The sequence below is a fragment of the Coturnix japonica genome, chromosome Z (assembly GCF_054131305.1).
Source record: "Coturnix japonica strain WE chromosome Z, WE-NBRP24, whole genome shotgun sequence".
In the NCBI taxonomy this organism is placed as follows: Eukaryota; Metazoa; Chordata; class Aves; order Galliformes; family Phasianidae; genus Coturnix; species Coturnix japonica.
The window spans coordinates 12,762,001-12,788,166 of NC_140702.1; the positions used below are offsets into that span (position 1 = coordinate 12,762,001).

At 43.7% G+C, this 26,166-nt stretch overlaps 1 protein-coding gene across 12 annotated transcripts; it reads right to left on the bottom strand.

Moving 5' to 3' along the window:
* Positions 1–1,574: 1,574 nt before the first annotated feature.
* PTGR1 (prostaglandin reductase 1) lies at positions 1,575–26,049 on the bottom strand. Of its 12 annotated transcripts, none has more exons than XM_085530211.1 (14): positions 25,991–26,049; positions 24,262–24,425; positions 19,123–19,228; positions 18,583–18,689; positions 16,744–16,789; positions 15,993–16,052; positions 14,587–14,754; positions 13,916–14,033; positions 13,481–13,636; positions 13,127–13,232; positions 12,369–12,487; positions 11,725–11,788; positions 10,778–10,816; positions 1,575–4,339 (listed from the first exon to the last, which is right to left on the bottom strand). In XM_085530211.1, the coding sequence occupies exons 4-14, from the start codon at positions 18,686–18,688 to the stop codon at positions 4,332–4,334; spliced, it is 990 nt and encodes a 329-aa protein (XP_085386337.1). In that variant the 5' UTR covers position 18,689; positions 19,123–19,228; positions 24,262–24,425; positions 25,991–26,049; the 3' UTR covers positions 1,575–4,331. The 12 variants fall into 12 exon arrangements, with proteins under 12 accessions (XP_085386337.1, XP_085386336.1, XP_085386327.1 ...); XM_085530201.1 differs by lacking the exon at positions 1,575–4,339 and adding an exon at positions 9,427–10,337; XM_085530202.1 differs by lacking the exons at positions 1,575–4,339; positions 25,991–26,049 and adding exons at positions 9,427–10,337; positions 19,530–19,652 and having other exon boundaries at positions 24,262–24,398.
* Between the last annotated feature and the right edge of the window lie 117 nt (positions 26,050–26,166).

The window sequence follows — 26,166 nt, forward strand, 5'->3', positions numbered from 1 at the left end:
AAAGAAGTCAAGGTCTCATGGAATGAGCCCCTTTCAAGAAAGCCATGGAGGCTCCGGTAGCCATAAGAACACTGCAGCCAGAGATTCCAGCAGACCATATCACAAAGGCCGTGGACAAAGCAGCCAAGACAATGATCATCACAACAGAGGAGACAGCCACTGCAGCAAATACAAGCGTGACAGTCCAAAGACAGGCAGAGACAGCCCCTCCTGCAGGAAGAGGACTTATTCTGAAGCTCACTCTTCACAGAAGCCTACTGAGCCAGAATTCAAGTCCCAGGCCTTCACAGAAGGGACAGATCTGCAAGGTCAGATGGGACTACATGAGGGAGATGACTCCAATTACAGACGATGCAGATCAAGGAGTCGGTCACGCTCCAGATCAAATAGTCCCTCTGCAGAGGCAAGAAGAAGACGTGAAAAGCCTGGAGGAAAAAGAAAGTGCAAAACTCGGCACGTAGAAAAAACGGAGAAGCAAAACACCAGCACGGAGGAAAAATGCGGCACCGATATACCAACATCCAGTGATTACTACAAATACCTTTGCAGCCTTGCAGACTACCCAGTGAGCTGGGATGGAGAACCTGAGGAAAAGAGGGAAAGGAGAAGTCCAAGTGTGGAGAGCCTATGAAGGAAGAGCAGCAGACACCATGGCACTTCCTGAAAGGCACAGGAACCACCAGAAACATCACCATCATTAGTTTAATTCTTAGTTTAGTTCTTAGTTTAGTTCTTAGTTTAGTTCTTAAAATAAAAGTAGTTATGAACTATACTGTTGTATTAGTAAGTGTGATACAAGTTGATCTCAAATAAGAAGTAGAAATGTGTTACCGCATATATGGAATATCACTTCTAGTAGTGTCAGAAAAAGAAGAAAAAAAGTCAAGAATGGAACAAGTAAGCTGTAAGATCTTACGGGAACCATGTCTCAGTTAGATGGAACTCAGTATCGAGTTCCTGCAATAGGCTAAAGAAATTAACAGCCTGCTGAGGGCAGGGATCTTTCTGAACTCGCGTTGTCAAAGAAGCAGTCATAGCCATCAGGAGAGGCTTTACGCAGTGCTTCATCCAAGGAAGAAACCGTCTTGTAATTGAAGGCTTCATCAAAGCCTATTTTTTTCAGATATGCAACCTTGCTATCTGAGCCAGCACAGCCCACCACTTTACAACCCTGCAAGGAAAGAAAGAGAGGATTTTTTCAACACAGGCTCGCAACATGAACACAAGTATGCTGGGTGAAAGGCTCATGCTTAAAGTCAGGTGCTTGTGACTGTGAGCTCCTAAGCTCCAAAGCCAGCTTCGCTGTAACTTCAGGAGCTTGTTTCATCTCAAAATGAATGGGTTAGGTTGGAGGAGATCGCCCTGCTCCAATCCTTGGGCAGGCTTCTCCATAAGGCTATGGATTCTCAGCGTCTGGAAATACTCATGACCTGACTGGTCATGTCCTTCCCATCCCTAACAAAATCTCTCTTGAAGGCTCTCCTACATCATCTCCAGAAGCGCCTGCAAGTTCCTGTGATTTCACACCTTTACTTAGAAACAACAGTGCAGCGTCTGAGGCACGGACTCAGATGTGAACCATCCAAATCGTTTATTACAAGTTCTCACATCCCTTATATACCTTCACAAGTTGTTATTTTCTAACTTTCCCATCCGCCCTTACAACTTTCCCAAACACCTTACATGTCAACAAAGCATTCTACAAAACACTTTGCAACTGTCCATGCAGGCACATATCCAATCAGAGCTGTGAGACTCTTCTTCTCCTTGCAGAGGTGTCCTTGGTTCTCATGCTGTTTATCTTGCTCCACAGCTGCTGCTCTGAACAGCTTTTCTTGTATCCCCACACAACAGAGATCCCAAAAGTAAAAGAGAACCTTTTTTAGGATTGATTACACCCAATTTGGTGTAAAAAAGCAGTCATTTCAACATAGTTTTAAGATTTCGTTATAGGGCGGTTGCAGGGGTTGACGTTCTATGACGTAGCTACTGACGTCATAAAGGCAAGACCAGTTACTAGCGGACTTTCAACAACGTGTGCTTCACTCGGTGCTGTTAGCTCAGCTGGACGCACAGAGACAGTCGGCGAGCCTAATTTCTCAAAAGACAGAGGAAGCTGCTCCTGTTTTTCACATGTAAGTGATGGTCTCTTTCGGAAGTGGGTTTGGGAAGGTTCTATGTGAATCCTAAAGTTCCTGATCATGCCAAAGTGGTCACCTGGGAGTGGGGAGGGAAGACAAGAGTTCTTGCCTGCTAGAGAGACATCTGCCAGCATGATTCAACCCTGCAGCACTGAAAAGACCAACATTGCTGCAAAGACTGTACATGAAGCTGTTACGTTGCGCTGCTTCTTCGGTTGGTTGTGTCTCAGGACTAAGGCTGGCATTAATGTTGGCTGTTGCACGTTTCTGCACCTAGAGTTTAATACTTTATTTCTCTTGGGAATTAAGAGCACATATTTTTGTCTCCTTTTTTTGTAGAACAGAGCTTCCATAGCCTGTTTGTAGAGGACAGCAGCTCTTAGCCCAAAGTTAACATCCAGAAGCTGTAGACCATGACTACAGACACTTCTCCTGACTCCAAGTGTCCTATTTGCTCCAACAAACTGGACAATGTTGCCCGCCCAGATACTTGCTGGCACAGTTTCTGCTTCCGTTGTATCCTGGATCGGTCAAGAATCACAGCGGACTGCCCAGTCTGCACGATGCCCTTCAATTCCATCTTTCATTCAATCCGTGCTGACAATGACTTTCAAGAATACAAAGTCCCGCCTCCAGAAGATTATGATTCCCCCTATCCCAGCACCAGCGCTCTTACCCAAAGCATTCTGAACAAGTACAAGAATGGTCTGCTGGACTACAAATATCTCGCACCACCACGGGATGAAGGAAGTGGCTCAAACTCAGCAGTTACTGATATTCCTGGGTCGAAGCCCAGCTCACCTGTTTCTGCTGTTGGTCAGAGTCCCTGGGATGATGAAACTCCAGGGCCTTCATCCTCTATTTTAAAAGAGTACGGCGCAACCGCAGCTCCTCAGAAGGAGAGCACTGCCAAGAACTATACTTGGAAGAGAATTAAGCTGCAGCCTCGGAAGTGTCACAGTGAACACAATCTTAAAAGGAAGCGCTCAAGAAGCAGAGATGGCAGCAAACATCGGGACGAAAAAAGAAAGAAGTCAAGGTCTCATGGAATGAGCCCCTTTCAAGAAAGCCATGGAGGCTCCGGTAGCCATAAGAACACTGCAGCCAGAGATTCCAGCAGACCATATCACAAAGGCCGTGGACAAAGCAGCCAAGACAATGATCATCACAACAGAGGAGACAGCCACTGCAGCAAATACAAGCGTGACAGTCCAAAGACAGGCAGAGACAGCCCCTCCTGCAGGAAGAGGACTTATTCTGAAGCTCACTCTTCACAGAAGCCTACTGAGCCAGAATTCAAGTCCCAGGCCTTCACAGAAGGGACAGATCTGCAAGGTCAGATGGGACTACATGAGGGAGATGACTCCAATTACAGACGATGCAGATCAAGGAGTCGGTCACGCTCCAGATCAAATAGTCCCTCTGCAGAGGCAAGAAGAAGACGTGAAAAGCCTGGAGGAAAAAGAAAGTGCAAAACTCGGCACGTAGAAAAAACGGAGAAGCAAAACACCAGCACGGAGGAAAAATGCGGCACCGATATACCAACATCCAGTGATTACTACAAATACCTTTGCAGCCTTGCAGACTACCCAGTGAGCTGGGATGGAGAACCTGAGGAAAAGAGGGAAAGGAGAAGTCCAAGTGTGGAGAGCCTATGAAGGAAGAGCAGCAGACACCATGGCACTTCCTGAAAGGCACAGGAACCACCAGAAACATCACCATCATTAGTTTAATTCTTAGTTTAGTTCTTAGTTTAGTTCTTAGTTTAGTTCTTAAAATAAAAGTAGTTATGAACTATACTGTTGTATTAGTAAGTGTGATACAAGTTGATCTCAAATAAGAAGTAGAAATGTGTTACCGCATATATGGAATATCACTTCTAGTAGTGTCAGAAAAAGAAGAAAAAAAGTCAAGAATGGAACAAGTAAGCTGTAAGATCTTACGGGAACCATGTCTCAGTTAGATGGAACTCAGTATCGAGTTCCTGCAATAGGCTAAAGAAATTAACAGCCTGCTGAGGGCAGGGATCTTTCTGAACTCGCGTTGTCAAAGAAGCAGTCATAGCCATCAGGAGAGGCTTTACGCAGTGCTTCATCCAAGGAAGAAACCGTCTTGTAATTGAAGGCTTCATCAAAGCCTATTTTTTTCAGATATGCAACCTTGCTATCTGAGCCAGCACAGCCCACCACTTTACAACCCTGCAAGGAAAGAAAGAGAGGATTTTTTCAACACAGGCTCGCAACATGAACACAAGTATGCTGGGTGAAAGGCTCATGCTTAAAGTCAGGTGCTTGGGACTTGGTATTCTCTTTGTTGAAACTCTCTTGTTGTTGTTTAGTGTTATTAGGTTATTAAACTGCCATTCGTTCTCAGATCACCTTTTTCCTCCCTCATTTTTTTGTTAGACCTAATCGCAATCTCCCTTCCCTTCCCCGTCTCCCTAAACGCACGTGGCCGGGCCGCGCAGGGCCGCGCCGCCGTGCTGCTAGAGAAAAAAAGGGGGGGGCTTTTGTTCCTGCTGCCCCTGGTCTGTGCCCACTGTCCCGGAGTAAGCTCTAGAGAGAACTCCGTGACATTTTTGGTGGAGAATCCGGGCAGAGCTCAGGGCAATGTTTTGGGCAGTAATTAGGTGGTTTTTTTCAGCAGCCCTGTATGTAGGACTGATAGTCCCTAGGTTCCTGTGGTCCTGGCTTAAGGACTTCCTGATGTTGGGGGTAGGGGTGATTTATTAATCCGACGGCTGGCAGGGATAGAGATATCTGCCTGGCTCCCTTCCAGACTAACGAACATCACAGGCACCGTGCTTGAACTGGCTCACGAATGCTCTGAATTCCTTAAGTATGACTGGGGTGTCAATTGGAATACTGTGTTGTTAGTCTCTCTAATTGTAGTAGTTTACTATAAATTGCAGAGAGACTTGCAAAGAATAGTGCAGAGAGACTCAGGAAAAGGGCCAGAAGCATCGGGACCCCCAGTATCAGGTAATCTCACCCCTGAACACCAGAGGGACCTTGGGAAATTAATAGAACCCCTGAGTGAGTGTGGGAGATCAGGGGGATCTCAGATCGAATGGCTTATGAAAAAGATAGAGAGTCTCGAGAATGAGATCCAAACCCTAAGGGGAAGGCAACAAGTCAATCCCAGCCGACCACAGGAAGCACCAGCATCAGTGTCAGTCGCCCCAGTGGAAGGCCAGAGATGGGAACGTGTGTCCTCACGTCTGGAACAGATGGAGGAAGTAGAGGAAGATCCGGGCGAGGGACCCTCCCCAAAACCACCGAGAAAGGCAACCCAGAAGACTAACAGACGCGGAGAAGATAGTGATGATGAGGGAAAAGTCACTGCTTCCTCTACTCGTAAACCTCTGAAAATTACTGAAATCCAAAGTGCGAGAAAGGAGTTTGCCCGACTCCCAGGTGAACGCCTTGTCACTTGGCTGCTCCGGTGTTGGGACAATGGGGCCTCCTGCATGTCCCTAAGCTGCGATGAGGCTCGTCAATTAGGAAACATTGCTCGAGACTCATCTATTGATAGAGGGATCAGCAGATGTCTCGATGGAGTCGCCAATCTCTGGGAGAGGATTCTATCAGCTGTAAAGGCAACCTCTCTTCTCAAAAGTGATTTGGAGCCTGTACTGGAAAAATGGAGTACAGCTGAGGAAGGTATCCAGTACCTGAGAGAAATGGCTGTGGCAGAAATGCTGTTCGATCCCACGTTTGTCCCTGGGGACCCAGAGGATTACCATGACCCAGAAAAGGTGAGCGGTACTCCGGAAATATGCAAGAAACTCATACGGTCAGCACCAGTGAAGTATTCCAGTGTACTATTAACGAACTCTAACAGGTATGATGAGCTGGATAGGAGACCTGAAATTTTTGAGCTCATCCTTTCACTGCAAAATATCGAATACTCACTACTGCCACACCGTACCACCATCGCAGCCATCTGTAAAATGGTGGATAGAATGGACCAAATGGAGAAAAGACAGGACAACATGCAGAAGAGCTGGTCTGCGGCAAGGAACCACAGTGAACCTGTGGCAGTCTCAGCTGTCAGACGCAAACGCACACCTGTCCGAGTGAAGGACTGCAGTGAGCCTATGTCACGTGGTGCCATGTGGAACTACCTGCGTGACCATGGAGAGGATATGAAGAAGTGGCATGACGAACCCAACTTTGTACTGCGAGCACGGGTAAGAAAATTACAAAAGAGGTCAGCCACTACTGAGGTTGCCTCTACCTCCTCAGACAACCAATAGAGGGGCCCTGCCCTCAGCCAGGGGGGGGAGAGGGATAATAGAGTGTATTGGACTGTGTGGATTCGGTGGCCTGGCACATCAGAACCACAAAAATATAAAGTACTGGTGGATACCGGTGCACAGTGCACTCTGATACTCTCAGGTTTCGAAGGGACAGAACGGATACATATACATGGGGTGACTGGGGGTTTGCAGGAACTGTCTGTATTGGAGGCCGAGATAAGCCTCACTGGTAGAGACTGGCAGAAACATCATATAGTGACTGGCCAGGGGGCTCCTTGCATACTTGGAATAGATTACCTAAGAAGGGGACATTTCAAGGACCCCAAAGGATACAGATGGGCTTTTGGAATAGCTGCTATAGAAACAGACAATATTAAGCAGCTGTCTGATTTGCCTGGCCTATCAGAGGACCCGTCTGCTGTGGGGTTACTACGGGTGGAAGAACAACGGGTACCAATTGCCACGAGAACAGTACACAGACGACAGTACCGTACTAATAGGGATTCCTTGCTCCCTATCCATAAGCTCATTCAACAACTAGAAAGTCAGGGAGTAATTAGTAAGACCCATTCACCCTTCAATAGCCCCATATGGCCAGTGCGCAAAGCCAGTGGAGAATGGAGGCTGACAGTGGACTATCGTGGCCTTAATGAGGTCACACCCCCATTGAGTGCTGCAGTGCCAGACATGTTGGAACTCCAGTATGAACTGGAATCGAAAGAGGCAAAATGGTATGCCACCATTGATATTGCCAATGCATTCTTCTCTGTCCCTTTGGCCACAGAGTGTAGGCCACAGTTTGCCTTTACTTGGAGGGGTGTTCAGTACACTTGGAATCGTTTGCCCCAGGGGTGGAAACACAGCCCGACCATCTGCCATGGGCTGATCCAAGCCACATTGGAACAGGGCGGTGCTCCAGAGCACCTGCAGTATATAGATGATATCGTTGTGTGGGGTGATACAGCGACGGAGGTTTTTAAAAAAGGAGAACGGATAATCCAGATCCTCCTGTCTGCTGGTTTCGCTATTAAGCGAGACAAAGTGAAGGGCCCTGCCCAAGAAATCCAGTTTCTTGGGGTGAAATGGCAAGATGGGCGTCGCCACATCCCAACTGATGTGATCAACAAAATTACTGCAATGTCTGCGCCCACTGACAAAAAAGAGACACAGTCCTTCCTGGGTGTGGTAGGCTTCTGGAGGATGCACATCCCAAATTATAGCCTCATTGTGAGCCCCCTCTATCAGGTGACCTGAAAGAAGAATAGCTTCGCGTGGGGCCCTGAACAGCAGCAGGCCTTTGAGCAAATCAAGCAAGAGATAGCCCGTGCTGTGGCCCTGGGGCCAGTACGGATGGGACAGGATGTAAAGAACATCCTTTACACGGCTGCTGGGGAGAAAGGTCCCACTTGGAGCTTGTGGCAGAGAACCTCAGATGAGACCCGAGGCCGACCCCTAGGATTCTGGAGTAGAGCATACAGGGGGTCGGAAGAGGGCTACACTCCAACTGAGAAGGAGATCCTAGCCGCATATGAAGGGGTCCGGGCTGCCTCTGAGGTAATTGGCACCGAAACACAGCTTCTCTTGGCACCTCGACTTCCAGTGCTGAATTGGATGTTTAAAGGGCAGGTTCCCTCCACTCACCATGCCACAGATGCCACATGGAGTAAGTGGGTTGCACTAATCACACAGCGGGCCCGGATGGGGAACCTCAACCGTCCAGGGATCCTAGAAGTGATCATGGACTGGCCCGAAGGTAAAAAGTTTGAAGCACCACCAGCAGAAGAGGTGTCACGTGCCAAAGAGGCTCCCCCGTACAATGAACTTCCGGAAAACGAAAAGAAGTTCGCCCTGTTCACTGATGGATCGTGCCGCATTGTTGGGAAACATCGCAGATGGAAGGCTGCAGTGTGGAGCCCCACACGACAAGTTGCAGAGGCCACGGAAGGAAGAGGAGAATCGAGTCAATTTGCAGAGGTAAAGGCTGTCCAGCTGGCCCTAGACATTGCTGAGCGGGAGAAATGGCCAGTGCTTTACCTCTATACTGACTCATGGATGGTGGCCAATGCCTTATGGGGGTGGTTGCAGCAATGGGAACAAAACAACTGGCAGCGGAAAGGTAAACCTATTTGGGCCGCTGAACTATGGAAGAACATTGCTGCCCGAATAAAGAACATGGTCCTAAAGGTGCGTCACGTAGATGCCCACGTGCCCAAGAGTCGAGCAACAGAGGAGCAACAAAATAACCACCAGGTAGATCGAGCTGCCAGAATTGAGGTGGCTGAGATAGACCTGGATTGGCAGAATAAGGGAGAGTTATTCCTAGCTCGGTGGGCCCATGAGACCTCAGGCCATCAAGGCAGAGATGGAACACATAAGTGGGCTAGAGACCGAGGGGTGGACATAACTATGGACGCTATTGCGCAGATCATCCATGATTGTGACACCTGTGCCATGATCAAACAGGCCAAGAGGATGAGACCTCTCTGGGGGGAAGGGCGATGGGAAAAGTATAAATATGGGGAGGCATGGCAGATTGATTATATCACCCTGCCAAAGACTCGTAATGGTAAGCATTATGTACTCACCATGGTGGAGGTAACCACCGGGTGGCTTGAGACATATGCGGTACCCCATGCCACTGCCAGAAACACCATATTAGGCCTAGAGACACAAATCCTGTGGCGACATGGCACCCCAGAGAGGATCGAATCAGACAATGGGACTCATTTCAAAAATTCACTGGTGAGCACTTGGGCCAAAGAACATGGCATTGAATGGATCTATCACATCCCCTATCACGCACCCTATCAGCTGCTGGTAAGATCGAGCGCCACAACGGTTTGCTGAAAACCACGCTGAAAGCGATGGGTGGTGGAACATTTAAGAACTGGGAGAAACATCTAGCAGAAGCCACCTGGCTGGTAAACACCCGAGGATCAGCCAACCGAGACGGCCCTACACAGTCCAACTCCCTGCGTACCATGGAGGGAGACAAGGTTCCTGTGGTGCATGTAAAGAATATGCTGGGAAAAGCGGTTTGGGTCCTTCCAGCCTCTGGAAAGGGGAGGCCCCTCCGTGGAACTGTCTTTGCACAGGGACCTGGGTGCATCTGGTGGGTGATGCAGAAGGATGGGGATGTTCAGTGTGTGCCACAGGGAAATTTGATGCTGGGGGAGTGCAGCCTGTGATTCCATGTGTGTATATATATATATATATATATCTGTATGTACATATGTAATGCATGTTAACTACTGTTCTGTTTATATGTTGATAAAAATTAGGCATGATGTGATGATGTGTAATAAGGGGTGGAATGTTATGGTTTTGCAATTTGGTTGGTGTTGGTATTCCACATCAGAACACCATGCTAATAATGGGAGTAAAGGGGACAAGTTTTTTTTTCTGTGAACTGCCTTAATGGGCATGTGGGGAGGGGCACCGGAAGGGAAGTGAGGAAGGGGACGGCGTTGCTGGACCGGCTCCCTGCGAGGAGACAACGTGGTCAGACCTTCCTGCCTTCCACAGCTCCATCGGTGAGATTTGGGACTTGGTATTCTCTTTGTTGAAACTCTCTTGTTGTTGTTTAGTGTTATTAGGTTATTAAACTGCCATTCGTTCTCAGATCACCTTTTTCCTCCCTCATTTTTTTGTTAGACCTAATCGCAATCTCCCTTCCCTTCCCCGTCTCCCTAAACGCACGTGGCCGGGCCGCGCAGGGCCGCGCCGCCGTGCCGCTAGAGAAAAAAAGGGGGGGGCTTTTGTTCCTGCTGCCCCGGGTTTTGTGCCCACTGTCCCGGAGTGAGCTCTAAAGAGAACTCCGTGACAACCGCATATATGGAATATCACTTCTAGTAGTGTCAGAAAAAGAAGAAAAGGAGGAGAAGTCCAAGTGTGGAGAGCCCATGAAGGAAGAGCAGCAGACACCACGGCACTTCCTAAAAAGCACAGGAAACCACCAGAAACATCACCATCATTAGAATGTCAGAATATCACTTCTAGTAATGTTACGTTGAAATGTTAAGAATTAGACTTTGTTCAAAAAAACAATAAAAAATTAAAAAAAAAAAATTAAAAATTAAAAAAAATTGTTGAAATGTTAATAAAGCATTTAGACTTTGTTCAAAATAAAAACTGTTAGTCCGTGGTCTATTATTTATAGATTTCCAATCTCCTGGCTTGCTTGGGCAATACTGAGTGAAGATGAATTCTCTTGAGACAATGTTTGGGTGGGTGTTGAGTGATGGGTGAGTGCCCAGAGCTAGGCCAGGCTGCCTGAGAGGGAAGAACCACCACAGCGGCATGGCAACAAGGTGCACTGCTAGCTGGCTGAAGTCAGTTATTCTAACAAATCATTTACAAGAGACAGGAACACTACCTGGCAATTCTTTCTTCACATAGGTCACCAGCCCTGCCCCTGCAAAGATATTAATGCCTCTTTTAATCCCTCTTCAGATATCAATAGCTAGATCAAAAAAATCATCTCAGTTTTCCTCTATAGCAGCATTTATTTTTCACCCAGGAATGGATTACCATCAAATTCAATATCTTTTTGTAACGTGCAGCTAGTAACAGGTCTGATCTGATCATGACAAGCTCAGATGCTGATTCCTATATTACTTAAGGAAATTTGTGACCTAATCATATAACTCATACCATAGTAGGTGGCTAAAATGTTACCAAGATCATGTGTTATCATGTGTTAATTTCAAGGAAGTGAAGAAATTCAAGTGAAGTACCCATCAACAGATTTCTTTTCATTATCTCAGAATAACTGGTACATCCATTCCTTGATGCAATTAAAAAACAAAGAAGTAAAAAATACAGCCATGTGTAGACACTGGGAATCCCCATACACCGTTAGTTTGATCTTTGCTCTCTAACATTCGTTACAAAATTAAATTCCCTCTTACACAGTTCTGGACAAAATCAATAGGTAAACATTAGTCATTGGGCGTGCCATTTGCTGGGAAAGCTTCCAGAATTGCCTCTTGCTTTTTCATAGGTCAACTTAGGTTTATTTCAAACTACAGATAAACCCGTTACAGTTCTGATGAGGTTCAAAAGTTTCAAGGCTTTTTTGCATAGCTGGTTATAGCAGTTCTCAAGCTCTCCGAGAGCAAAACCATAGGCACATACCTATTAGGCCAATAATAAGAGAAATTATCCCCAAACATCCAGCAAAAGCACAGAAATACACGTTTTTAACATCGAGTTTACAACATTATATGAACAGAATCACATTCTCCTGTGCTCATATCCCGGGAATAAGTGACCTTCAGACTTTTACAATAGCTTTTCCAAGATTTTCTCCCTTTAACATACCAATGAAAGCTGCTGGCATGTTCTCAAATCTTTCAGTGACTTGTTCATGGTACTTCAGTTTTCCCTGTCAAAAAGAAGGTAATATTCTGAGTCTTCATTTGCCAGCTGCCCAGCTTTCACAATCTTCAAGAGAATAAATTGCCACCAAGCTTTCTCCACCACATATGTTCCATCTGAAACACCGGTACAAACCAGCATACCTTTGCAAAATTAAGTTTGTATACAGCAATTCCAAAAGAAGACACATTTTTAGAGAGATTCACCCCTCAGAGTTAAATAGGGAGAAAAAAAAACATTGCAGAGAAAAACTCATCAGGACAGACTGAGCGCTACTCAGTCCTCAAAGAGCAGGCAGATCATTTAAATTCAGCTTATAAATAATAAAAAATAAATAAATAAGAAGCTCTTCATTGTCAGATAACCATTTAGAATGACTCCAAGACTTTAAGTTAAGAGCACAAGCTATTACTACAAGTCTCAGCAAAGCAGAAGGCATCAAGCACATTAGGTACAGTTTGTGTTTCCCAGAAGCCTCAAAGATCACGCCATCTCTTCACCAGCTAAGACAAGGGACAGCTCTCCTAGCAAAGATGGAAGCTGTGATGACAGTAGGTGTTACAGAAAATTAACCCCTCCCTTCTTACCTCCAGAACCCATTTGAGCAGCGCCTTCACACCTTCCTCCCGGCGGTTACTCCAGCTGCTCACAATAAACCCTTTCATGCTAAGTTCCTTGAAGATCATTGGAAACTGAACATAAGGCCCTGGCAAAGAAAGGAAATAGTTGTTTTTGTTTTGTTTTGCTTCTTAAATAAGGCCCAATAGAGAGAGGTATTAGCGAGTAAAAGACACTGAAATATGTTGTTCCAGTCCAAGATGAATTCTGTTATTTCTGCGCAGGGTAAATGACCACAGGTTTGGGGACAGGAAGCAGCACAGGAAAATGAAGACCTGATCTACCTGAGGCTGAACACCCACTCGGCACTGCTGAAAACAATTTCATTCCGATGTATAGGGAACCTGTACTGAGGGGCTTTCTGCTTAATCCTCAGTGAGCTCAACAAAGCTATTTCATCTAAAAACCTCAGGGTTTTTACTGATCTGCATCTGCTCAGAGCCCTGGGAAATACCATTTCAGCCAAATTTCGTCTTGCCTCCATTTCTAAACACAACTTCTCCACCTGATATGAGCATGACCTAAGGAGGATGTCTGCTGCACATCTAACAAGTGTGGACACACATCAGATCCCCCAGAGTTTGTCATCTAAATGCACACAAACACACAGGCAACTGGCACCTTGGAAAAAGAAAAGAAAAAACAGCAAACCTTGAGTGTCTGCCATTATGTTTTACACACTGCCATCACCAAACAGTAACTAAGAAACACAAAAGGAGGCCCACACCTTTCTGAGGCACAGAGTCATTGTACTGAGAGATGGCTCCACAGACTGCAATCCTTCCATATTTCTTCATCTGGTTGATAGCAATACTGGCAAATTCTCCACCCACCTACAAGAACCAGAGTACATGCAGCATGAGAGAAAATCCACTGTCAAAAGACTGCTGGTTTGCCTCTCAGCATTTATTCCTTCTGTTACTGATCAAGTCAGCTGCAGAAAAAAAGTCAAGAATGGAACAAGTAAGCTGTAAGATCTTACGGGAACTATGTCTCAGTTAGATGGAACTCAGTATCGAGTTCCTGCAATAGGCTAAAGAAATTAACAGCCTGCTGAGGGCAGGGATCTTTTTGAACTCACGTTGTCAAAGAAACAGTCATAGCCATCAGGAGAGGCTTTACGCAGTGCTTCATCCAAGGAAGAAACCGTCTTGTAATTGAAGGCTTCATCAAAGCCTATTTTTTTCAGATATGCAACCTTGCTATCTGAGCCAGCACAGCCCACCACTTTACAACCCTGCAAGGAAAGAAAGAGAGGATTTTTTCAACACAGGCTCGCAACATGAACACAAGTGTGCTGGGTGAAGGGCTCATGCTTAAAGTCAGGTGCTTGTGACTGTGAGCTCCTAAGCTCCAAAGCCAGCTTCGCTGTAACTTCAGGAGCTTGTTTCATCTCAAAAACTTACTGAATGCATGTCTTCATCAATGTTTGCCCTTTTGATCATTCATGGCCTTGTTCTTCTGTTTCCCACAACTGCCCTCTAATATGCTAGTCTGAGCATTTCAAGCCACTCACCCCTATTTTAGCAAGCTGCCCCACCACAGAGCCCACAGCACCAGCTGCAGCATTAACCAGCACTGTCTCTCCTGGCTTCATCTTGCAGACCTCAAACAGACCAAAATAAGCAGTGAGGCTGTGAAGAAAAAGAAAAAAACACTCAATGTGGAATAAAAGAATTCAGACATAGAAGTGTGACTTGATCTCATAAAATATCACCACAACTAGAACAAGGTTGAGATTTATTTATCCTTGAGGAAATACTATTAAAAAAGTTCACTTATACAAATTCTTAATTTTGGTTACAAGCCAAACTTTTTAACTTGTCTCATTTTCCTGGACTGGCTGTAAGCTTTGTATATGCTTACATATATATATATATATGTATGTATATATATATATGTATATATAATGTGTATATATATATATATATATATATATGTATATATATAAATACATGCTACTGGGAAGCAGGATGATGTTGTGCAACTCCATCTTATGCGAAAACAGGTTGAACTTCAGAACCTCTACAGAGTGAGGGTATCCTGAATTACAGCTTTATTAATTTATAACCAGAGCGATCAGGTAGCACAGTGGCAGGGAAAGATGAGGCAAAAAAGATTTTCCAATCTTTCTGATCCTGCACAGCAATATCCAGAGGATAGCTTCCTTTGGATCTTGATACTCACCCTGGCATACCAATTGTCCCAAGTGCTAGAGATTTGGGGAGTGATTCTGGCCAGCTTGAAGGAAGGAGATTCAGGCCTCTTCCATCAGAGATGAAATGAGTTCTCCATCCGCTATTAGCCACAACGAAGGCCCCTACTGCAAAAGCTGGATTCTTGCTCTCTACAATCCTGCTCAAATGAAGGAAAAAAAAAAGAAAAAAAAAGAATATCTTATAAGACAAATCTTTATTGGCTCTTTCCTCTTTTATTCCTGTTGTCCTTTGATGCAGGAGGAAAAAAAATACTTCATGTCAGGACATTTAGCCCATACCCTGCTGATGTTTTCCTTAAAATGTTTACTATCTCTAATCACCATGGGAAGGCTGGGTGTGATGATGCTAGACTTGGCCTGACCCACAAAAAAAAGACGTTCCTATATAGATGGCATTGCTTTTTTTGTCTGTTGGGATTTTTTGTTTGCTTGCATTACCAGCATCAGTCTGCTATTAATTCAGACTATGCCTCTATGAGTTCCAAGGCATAAAAGAGGACAGTAGGACTGAAGGATGGAAAAGTATGAAATTGAGGCACAAATAGGCTATTAAAGGCATTTCCATTCTCAGAAAACCTCCACCTAATTTAAAAGTTGAGGATCTTGAATATGAAGCCTCTTAGGATAACAATACACCCGTTAAGGATAGCAGTATCTAATAACAGAAAGAAGTTCATACTTAGGGCATCTCTATGCCAAATGAAAGTAGAATCTACTCAGCCCAGTGTGAAAATTACCTGGGGAAGGAATAAGTAAGCATCCTCAAAATACTGAAAATAAGTTTTTAATTTTTGTTCAGCTTACTTTTATTCTATCCCCCAATGTTCTTCCAGAGAAACACAAGAGTCCAAGGACAAAGATGTTCTTGGGCAGCAACTTAAGAGGTAGGAGCAAGCTGACAAAGGGAAACATCTATGTAGCTAAATCATTACCACAAGGTTGGACTATGGTCATATAGCACCTGGCATTTAGGTTCCAATGAAACAGTCACAGCTGGAATAAACATCATGCATGGTTTTAGGTATGCAAGTACTGCATATGAGATTTTAAAACAAAGCTGACACTTGAAGTCATATTTAATGGTTGGCCCTATATGCCTCTCCTTGTATCCATCTCCAGAAATAAGTTTGTTGGCCTAGATGCTCTCAAAGAAGGCAGAAAAGATTATTATAGCAAACAGGGAAAAAAAAAAAACAAAAAAACAACAACCCAAAAACAGAGCAGTATCCCAATCAATTGCATACATGGAAAAAAAAGGAATGCAGCTTCTGCAGTATGTAGACTCATGACAAGAGAACACAACGCAGGTTGTAAATGTCAGGACATTCCTTTGACATCTGCCACATGGATGGATAAGATGAACAGAAGGTCTTACCTGGCAATCTGTGTGCCTATCATTACATCCCCTTCCTTCATGTCCCTTTTACTGTATGGTCTGTAAACACAGGCAGAGAGACAGCTTATTGTAAGTAATTTTCAGTGATCTTCCAGACAGTATAAAGTAGTCTGACCCAGAAACAGTATAACTAATGACTTTGAATACACTGCAAATAGCTTCCCTTGTAATGACATAACTGGATATTTTCCATAGACGGTTACTGAAGCACCCCATCAGCACCAAGCTGAAGTGTCAGGAATTAGTCTTCACTGCAAGGTCCACCACCACAAGAAAGCTGAGACTCCAAAGAATTATCCCCAAGATAGGATCTAACAGATTTCTTCATAGCTCTGGGCAAATACCCAGTCTCCCTACAATTGAACTATTGTCTGTTAACAAAAACATATCAGTAATTTCCTATTTAGAATATATATCCTCCAGCACAGGCTTGAGTAGATAAGCAAAGCAGGTTCTGCAGCACAACTGCAGCCTCCTTTGGTCTTGCTGTATTCTAGCACATAAGTCACCACAAGGGATAACTGCAGGGTTCACGGACACTTCATGTCCACAGTGTAACCATCCTAATGTCCTGCTGAATCTGATATAGGACTCTACTAATGCACACGTGTTTTATACACATGTATAAAAAAGACAGTATATGCAGACAAGCATACCTGGGACCCTGGCAATGAGGGATGTTCCCAGAACATGTTTGTTAAGGTTTGAGAACACAAGTGAGTTAACATACCTCATGTAAGGATCAACACTAAGAAACACTGATTCAAGCAGCATCTCTGCAACAAAAGACAAAGCAAACTCTTGGGTAACGGCAGTAAAGCACAGGTCCCATAAGTCAATCTTTTAAATCTTTTTCTTAAAAAAAGAAAAAAGAAAAGAAAAAGGAAAAAGCCATAGGAACTCCCAATAGTTTAGAAAGTCCTAGTGTTTTCCTATTGGATGCCAATACCAGAAACAACTAAGACATTCTGTAGCTTTGTCTGGATTTAGCACTGTGCTCTTACAAAAGATATTTTTGGAGGAGCTAGAAAGCTAGCTGTAAAGCTAGCTTCTTTTCTGTCCCGTTTATCTGCCTTCTCTCTTTGTAGAAGATTCAACCGGCCAGACCTCCTAAACAAAGCACTTTTCTTTCACCTGTGTAGGTCTTCCCAGGATTCATCCAGCAGAGGGTGGTAAGAGACCTTGGTGAATGTCATATGCAACAATTACCTTGCTCCCTTGAGCAGAAAGAACAACTTCTTTAGATATCTTTATCAGCAAAAGCTGCCCACCTCCACCTAATAATGTTTTCTTTATGGCTACTGCAACAACCTAACAAATAGAAGCAATTGATGTATTTAAACAGATATTTTTCCATCACTCACAGCAAGCAGGAGGAAAAGTCAAGGCTCTGTAACATCACAAGAAATGCCATGTCTTAAATGACTCTGTGTTCTTAAATAATAAGTTAAAGTATTAAGTATGTATGAATGCTTTAGAATCACACATGTCATAAAAATGCTTAAAAGTACAACTAAGAAGAGATCACCCTCCAAACCATTAAATTGTAAACCTAACTATACTACTACCACTGTAACGAGGTTTCTTTGACATACCTCCTAAACCAAAGTAAGATTTGTGAAGGATAAACAGTGGGATGAGGTTCAAGACCTCAAGGCATGGTGCAGACAACCATATGAAGCCAAAACCCTATGTTCATTCATTTAACAGCATCTCTTGGGTTTAGCCACTTACTTTACTCCCAACCCTTTTCAAGGCAGAAACTCACAAGTAAAACCTATGCATTTATTTTCCCTCTTTTAATTCTCTCTTAACAGCAGGGCAAATATCACAGACAAGAACTGCACAGAAGAAAAAAGAAAACAAAAAAGATTATGAACACAAGCAGAAGTCTTTCCAGTCCTTTAAGCGAAAGACAAGCCCCCATCAACTCATGCTCTAAGAACCCCCAAGGAGGGGCTAACTCCCACCTTGGTCACACTGTTGTCCCCCTGTCTATCCTTCATCATTCCCTCACACTAAGAAAAAAAAATAACAAATAAACAGATGTTACCATCTTCTCCAGCTTCCACAGAAGGATTTTGTAAGATAAAGTAGATGACAGCTTTACAACAGAAAAGCATGTTTGCATTTTACTAGAAGTACCTAATTTGCTGCAGCCAGTTCCTTTCTCTCCTTTTAAGTTACACTGTTTTCTCACAGCAGCTGGTTTTGAGGACACACTGCTTCTGTGATTTTGTCCAGCATTATTTGCCAACACAGCTGAAAATCATGAGGCATCACTGACACATGTTAAGTGCAGAGGGACTTTGAAAGGCACACTAGAGCTGCCTGAAGGCTAAACACAGTTCAGCATATCCAATGTTTATTGTCAGATGTCTTTAAACACACTAAACCTGTCAGGATACACACCCCTGAGCAATTGCTCTACCCTGCCAGTTTGCTGTAAGCACTGCCAAGCCTTTTACAAAATCTGAGCCTGAGGAACACATGGACAGACCTACAAACACACAGCCATTTGTCATCAGTAAGACAGCCTCCAGACAGCACGCGATGGCACTCCACTTACCTCCATCCTTCAGGTTTGCCAGTGCCACCTCTTTCATTTCAAAGTCACTGGTTTTGGGGAAGCCCTCAAAATGTTTCTTCAGTACCCACACCTTGGCAGTCACCATCCTGCACAATAAACAGCACAAAGAGATGCTAAACTGCTAGCAAGGGCCACAGGGGAGCACAAAACCCAAGCATCCTGATAGCTACATCTGAAGCCACCAATCTCTGATGCTCACTCGCAGCTGAGGCCAGCCGTGTGAGAGGTCAGCCCCGCTGAGATGCATCTCCCATGATTAAGAAATACCTAGGACAAAATCTACTGGTTTAAGGAAAGCAAGAAGCTTAACAAAAGGTTTAGCAAAACCGGGAGAAGCATTTTCCCAGCCAGTAACAACGTCATCAGTGGAAAGAAAAAGTTTCTGCAGTTGCCAAGCTCCAGGCTAAAACCTGGCAGCGCATTTCCCAAACAACGAGCAAACCGAGCGGCTTGAGTGTGTATTTCCCTCGCAGCCTCATTCTCATTCTTATAAGCGAGCGAGGAGAAAGCAGCTCATACTTTAAACGGGCGGGGATTCAAAGATCTGTCTTCTGCTATCAAGGCTGAGTCACACGCTACCGGTCCGGCGCCCGCTGCCTCAGCTCCCGAAGTCACGATACGCGTCCTAGAAGACAAAGACGAGCACACTCGGCAGCTTTTATTGCCAGCGCAAGCACCGCCCCGATTGCATTTGCCCCGGAGCAAGAGCAAAGTTCAGCCCTGCCCTCTAGCTCCGGGCTTCCCTCACCACCAGCCGGAACGGGGCCATACCCCACCCCGGCCCCGCGGATGGGAGCTCTGCCCCCGCTGGGAAACACCGGCGTAGGGATTGCGTGCCTTCCTAAAAGTTCTGCTGACAAAGCATTCCTTATCAGCAACAATTACAATTACACTTGGGCTACTTTTTATTACTGTTGTTACTTTACCTTTTAAGGTAAATGCTGGCTCTCGCTGACTTTTTCTAGCTATCACTGCGCCCACTGTGTACTGGAGGTGCTTGCTTGGGCAACTCACAACTTTCCAGCAACACGGCACACTCTGTAAAAGGGCTTACAGGAGGAAGAGATGAGTTCTCATTAAAGAAAGCCGACCTCACTCTTCTATTCACAAGTACCAGCGTGTGTTTTTCCTAGTGGTGCATCCTGCATCCAGGCACGACAGGGGTTAAGGATGTCGGTTTGCTTTGTGGCTGCTTGCCTGTGCAGAGCTCACAGTGATTCAGAAATGCTTTGCCTCCCCACCCTGCACCACCTCCCTGAGTCATTAACTACTTAATTCTCAGCTTATTGTTTCTTATCGGTGTGCTTCAAGACTGCAGCCCACTTCTTTACCTTCCCACCGTTATCACTCAATACCTTGTTTCTTCAGTGCAGCACGGGAACAGCTGTCCTGTTTCACCCTGTCCTTTCTTTCCTATTCCTGGTGCTCTTTGTTTTCCCAGCATGAAGCTGCATTAATATGTGCAATAATCTTGATGATAGAATCACAGAATCACTGAGGTTGGAAAGATCCTCTAAGGTAAAGACCTCTAAGATCACCAAGTCCAACCGCCAACACATCACCACAATGCAAACTAAACCACATTCTACATCTTACACATTAAACATCTACATGTTTCTTGAACTCCTGGAGGGATGGTGACACCACCACTTTCCTGGGCAGCCTGCTCCAATGCACAAACATTCTTTCTGAGAAGTCATTTTTCATAATATCAAACCAGAATATCCCCTGGCACAATTTGAGGCAATTACTTGTCATCCTATCACTGTTACCTTAGAGAAGAGGGTTACCCCTCTGCTTTCAGCTGTCACAAGGCAACAAAATGTGACAGGATAATGGTGGGAAGGTTCAGCCTCTACTGCCATCCCACTAACACCTGCCTCTGATGCTGTGGGCCAACATCATAGCATAGGAGGCATTATTTTCAGAGTAGCTCTCGTAGGCTAAGCGTGTGATAGCCACTGTATTTCAGTTTTAAGATTAGTAAACACTGTACTGCAAAACTTCTTTATTGCCAGGGGACCTCAATAATACATTAATTCTGTGTGTTTTCTGTATTACATGCTTCACAGACCATTGTAATGATTTCTACAAAGCAGCAGCTGTGCTTAATGTTTGAAAAAGGAGAGCCCATAAAACTGACAGAAAGAATCTTAAATTCATTTCTAGCTAGTCTCAGGGAAAAAAGAAGAAGAAAAAAAAGTTTTGCATTTTTCCTGATATTCTTCAAAAGGAGCTATTAAAGCTTTAAGTGAAAGTGAAATTCAAGATAACATTTATTCTGATATCCTTCAAACTCTCTTTGTCCTCTGGTCTAGCACATCAAGTTATCAAAAAATAAAGCTTTCCATTAAACTTCATCAACCTTTTCCCCAAAATCAGATAGCAGAGAAAAGAATGGATTGGTAAATCTCAGCCTTGTGCAATAACCATCTGTACATAAAAGCAAAGATCCAGCCTGGGTGCAGATACTGCAGGTGGTGCATGCTGTAGCAGGGCTGCAGGGAAAGCAATGTCAACCCCCAAAATCAGAATGCAGAAGGAGATTCACAGTTCAGTAGAAAACAGATGAAGAAAATATGGGAATGGTGTAAATTAGGATCCCTTCGTAGTTGCTGGCAACTAGAAGACCAGGAACAAAAGAACAGATGAGACTGTGAAAATTTGACTGGAGGCTGAAGGGATGGAGGTGATGCCCAAATTAAATCTGGGAGTCTTCATGGTAAAGTACAGTAAAGCTCTCCTGAAAGCTAAGTCAAATAGTAAAGTAAAGCTACAGTAAGGCTCATAAATTCTCTCTAAGTAACCTCAGATAATGCTTGTATCTTGTGTGTGCACAGAGGTGAGTTGGGCATTTGTGGAGTAGTAGTGAGAAATTCCTTGCACATCACCTCTTTTATCTGTACATGTATATCTTGTTATCCTTTTCCTTTTCCCTGTCTTAGTAAATCATCCTGTCCCAACCCATGAGTTCTACTTGGTGGGCTTCTTTTTTTTTCTTCTGATTCCCTCCTCCACCCCACTGGGAAGCTGGGGAGGAAGTGAATGACACTGTAGTGCTGAGCCACGTGCTGGGTTAAATCACAGCAGCTACACTGCAAGACAAAGATACATTAAAAAGCTGAGTAGAGTATCTCCCTTGGAAACACTACTTTGATGCTGAAAAGAAAACGCCAAATCACCACCACAGCAAAGTTGTTCAGGAAAGCAGGATCTAATCCAGTCTCCTTTCCTAGCTCCAATTTAGGCAGTTTTCTGCAGCATTTCAAAGGCACCGACATAAAAAGCTTCCTAAATATTTGAATATATGTTTCTCCTCAGAAGGACTTAGGCAGTAAATTCTTGCAAGTAGAAACTATCAAGTCAGATATGTATCAGAGGTTACCTCAGAATACCCTACATGTTACAGGACTTCCAATTATCTGAAACTGAATATAGCCTGATGTTCTAAGTGCCAACAAGTCATAGCAGATCTTGCCTGTTCTTTTTCTCTGGCTTAGCTATTACAGTGCTTTCTCAGAAAATACATTTGTTTGTTTCTGTGGTTTAAAAAAAAAAGAAAAAAAGAAAAAAAAAGGTAAAGGCAAACCACTCCCATGCTACATTACATACACTGCAAATATCTGAGCAAGCATGACGCTGCATTATAAAACAATAAAGCTTTAGCTTCAGTTCTTCGTGCAAAGCTGCCAAAACCCAGAAGAAGGTAAAAGGTTGGATGTGAAAAGTCATTGCACAGCAGAAAGACAATGTCACGTGCACTTTGTTGTCATTCTGAGAGGTTCACCTGCTCTGCTGAAGAAGCCTGCACAGGAATGGGTAAGGGGTAACTAAAACCTGCAGAGAAACACCTCGGCTGCCCTTCACTTTTCAGAAACATAAAATCTTAAGAACAGTTTCTGCTAAGAAAGAATAATTTAAAACCTACAGATTAGAATAAAGTTTGGACAATGAAAAACTCTGCTAGAGTTTCTTGAAGGACATGTTGCAATTTCTTTCTACTCACAAGACATTCTAGAGCTTCTTTCCATCAGGTTTTAAACTCTCATTGCTTAAAAATTGAAACAGTCCAAACACATGCTGCAGCATCATGAATTGCAAAATTCCATCAGAGCTGTTGAGACATACTGCAGATCAAGCACAGCAATGGTTTCACTTCCTTCACTTGCAGGAACGTGTCTGTTACTGCATCACAAAGAAATATTTCCTTTGCTTTATTTTCCAGTTGTCAAAACAAACTTTTTTTTTCCTTTTTAAAATTTTTTTGGAAGTTACGTTCAGCTTAGTTTTCAGCATGACTCCATTTAATTTAAAACCTAAACCTGACTACGTGAAGCAAGTTACTCTGTTTCAGAGGAAAGTGGGGCTGGCATCTGATCTTGTAAAATTACTGCAAGAACTTCAGGGTTTACTAAGCCTGTCAGCTGGATGTTCCTTCCCTCATTTCTATTGCTCACTATCCACTTCTACAAAGAATAAGCACCCCAGACCACTGTAGAGCTGTAATGACACAAGTTTTCCCCTTTCTGCTAGAGAGCTTTAAGTACATGTAAGGGAATTTACACACACACTTATGTGCCTGCAACTCCTCTGAGGCCACCTCCTGAATTTATGTAGTATTATAACTGCACATTCATTGCTGAGTAGGTTCCTGTTCAGGGATAAGTTCTTGCTCAAGAAACTCACTGCTCTAGGCTATATATGGTACCTGACACACATTTGCTATCTGCAGGTCTGAATATCAGAACTGCCAAACGTGTAATAATTAGAGAGGAAACAATAAAGGGAGAGTTATGAATGAGATTCTAAGGAATTACGATGGGACCTGTAAAAGTACAGAACAGTGACCAGTATCTGTTGTATCATTATTTACCATACACAACTTTAGACTGCAGAAAGTACCTGACAAAAAAGGTTCACCCACTCCCTTGGTACACAGAGAGCAGTGCAGTGAAGTATTTACTATTCAAAACAGTGAAAACAGGTGCATCCATGGTGTCATGGTTCAGCCCTGGCAGGCAGCTCAGCATCGCTCAGCTAATCACTTACTATTCCAGGTAGGATAAAGAGAGTGAGGAAGGTCAAGGGGTAAGATCTCATGGGTTGAGATCCATAGAATTGGCTAGGTAAAGCAAGAACTGCATACACAAGCAAAGCAAACCACGAAGCCCTGAGTAACCTGTGGTACAAAGTCCCAGGAAATTGAACCACTGCTTTCATGTGTGGATCTCAAATGCTCGTAATTGGTGCAAGACAATCTATACCTGCTTCAGACTGAGAATCTTCCTTTTTTTTTTTTCATTAACAATATTAAATCATATCAACCTACATAAATACAGCAAAGAGTAGGAGATAAACAGGTCATCAATGCAATCTCCTGCAATATCCTAATAGCCAAATGATGAGATAAACTGGTACAAAAATGAGGTAAGACAGAGAACAATCTGGACTGCCACATCTGAAGCACTAAGGTCAGTGGTACAAGGTCAAAAGATTCCTTACAGATCCTATTTCCGGGTGTGCTGATCAGCAGCTGGCTATACGTAAGCCACCAGTGAGCTCAGATGGCCAAGAAGACCAATGGCATCCTGGCTTGTACCAGAAATAGCAAAGCCAGCAGGAGCAGTGTCAGGATGTGCAATGCAGGTCTCCTCTTACCTCAGCTTTGGGGGTGGAGACCCACAAGACCCGTGTGAGAAACAGACAAAAGAGGAGTCTTAAGGTGGCAGGATGTTCCTGTTTCGGTTGAAGAACAAACCAGATCATGGTTTCAACATAGAATCTTGAAGGCTGCGGTGTCCAGAATGAGAATGTTTCATTATCTGTGAAAATAATATTTAAGTTAATTCTTTGTAACTTGAATATGAGCTCTAAGAAGAATCTGCCTATAATACTCGACTTTCAATCCAAGTATTACTAAGGTTAGGAAAATATTTTTGGGAAGCATGGGGGACTGGAAAGGGGGAGGGAAAAGAGAAAAGAGGCTAAATGACAGAAGCAAGAAGAGAGACAGAACACACAGGAAACTGTCCTTCTTCCAACACAATAGAAGTGCCTTCCTGGTAAGCCCTGTGACCATAACTCTTGGTGAAGAACACACAGGATAGCATTTATTTTGCTAACACTGTTATCATACATTAGTACAATTGCACCTATTATATGTACCATGGGTGGTCCTGTATCTGTTGTATCTGTCAGTTCAACAAATGGTCTGTTTTTTAAATGCTTTTGAAACTGTTCCAGTGAAAGTGCTTAGGGGTGCTCTGACACACAAAGTGCCACAAGGGGAGATTTACAGCCTTCCATGGCTGCTTATTAATGAGAGTACAGAGAAAATGGAAACCAGCCCATCTGAGGGGAGTCACATGGCAGAGGAGTAAGTCTGCAAAACAGGAATTTCTAGTGAGATGCAGAAAGTCCATAACTTGACAGGCTTGTGATCAGTTTGGTTTGTCTGGCTTGGTTCTGACCTTGTGCTGAGGCTAGAAGACTTCCAGAAATGCCTATGAACTTAAATTATTCTATAACTATGACATAATGGAAACTTATACTCACAACTCATACTTTGCTCCCTGTATAACAAAGAGTGCTTGCTTGGTATAAGCAACTGCAAACACTAACACACTGTGAACTAAAACAAGTGTTAGGGGCAAGGAAACTTGTGGCCTCATATTTATTTTAATTGTTTTTATTTATTAAAAGTTTCTACATGAAACTTCTCAAATCAGCTAAAGAAACAGAAAAATCCCATGGGAAATTTACTCTAGCAGCACACGCTTTAATATTTTCCATCAGAACCAGGTCCCAAAAGAAAAAGGAACAATTATATCTTCTATATAATCAACAGCATTTATAGTGCGATTTTCAAAGAAACCCCAAACCATTAAAATTACAACATTTGTCTACCTAAGAGGCGTTGTTCCATTTCACATAAAATAAAAGGTGTTGTAGTACCAAAATAGAACATTTTTGTCTCTTTATCTACTGCAATGTGCCTTCAATTCTTATGAGGTTCAACACCTACCAGTGAGAAAAATGAAAAGATAAAAAACCAAGAATCTTTCAGAATCTTTCATATCACTAACTAGTCAGTGGTTTCCCACAGATCAAGTACATACAGGAAACTATCCACACAATATTTACACACAGAAGTTACAGAGCTAATAATTGGAAACACTAAAGCCCAACTGGCAAAGGAATACAGAGCTCTGTTCGTAACACAATGGTCTATTTTTACACTATAACAGCAGCTTCAGGGCAACAGAGCTCTGTTTGTAACACAATGGTCTATTTTTACAGTAAAACAGCAGCCTCAGGGCAACGCCTGCAGCTGAAGAACCCAGCCTAAAACGAACAGTGAGACTCCATTAACACCCACTCCACCTACCCTCAGGGGCGGAGATCCGCCATTTTTGTGCCTTCCCGCCCAGACATGGCAGGTCCTTCAGCCTGTGAGGCTGTCCTCCATACTCGCCTGACTTTATGAAGCCTTCCTCTCCGTCAAATAAACTCACTACATTCTTACTGTGCTCTATTTTTATTTATAAAGAACTCGTTAAGTGG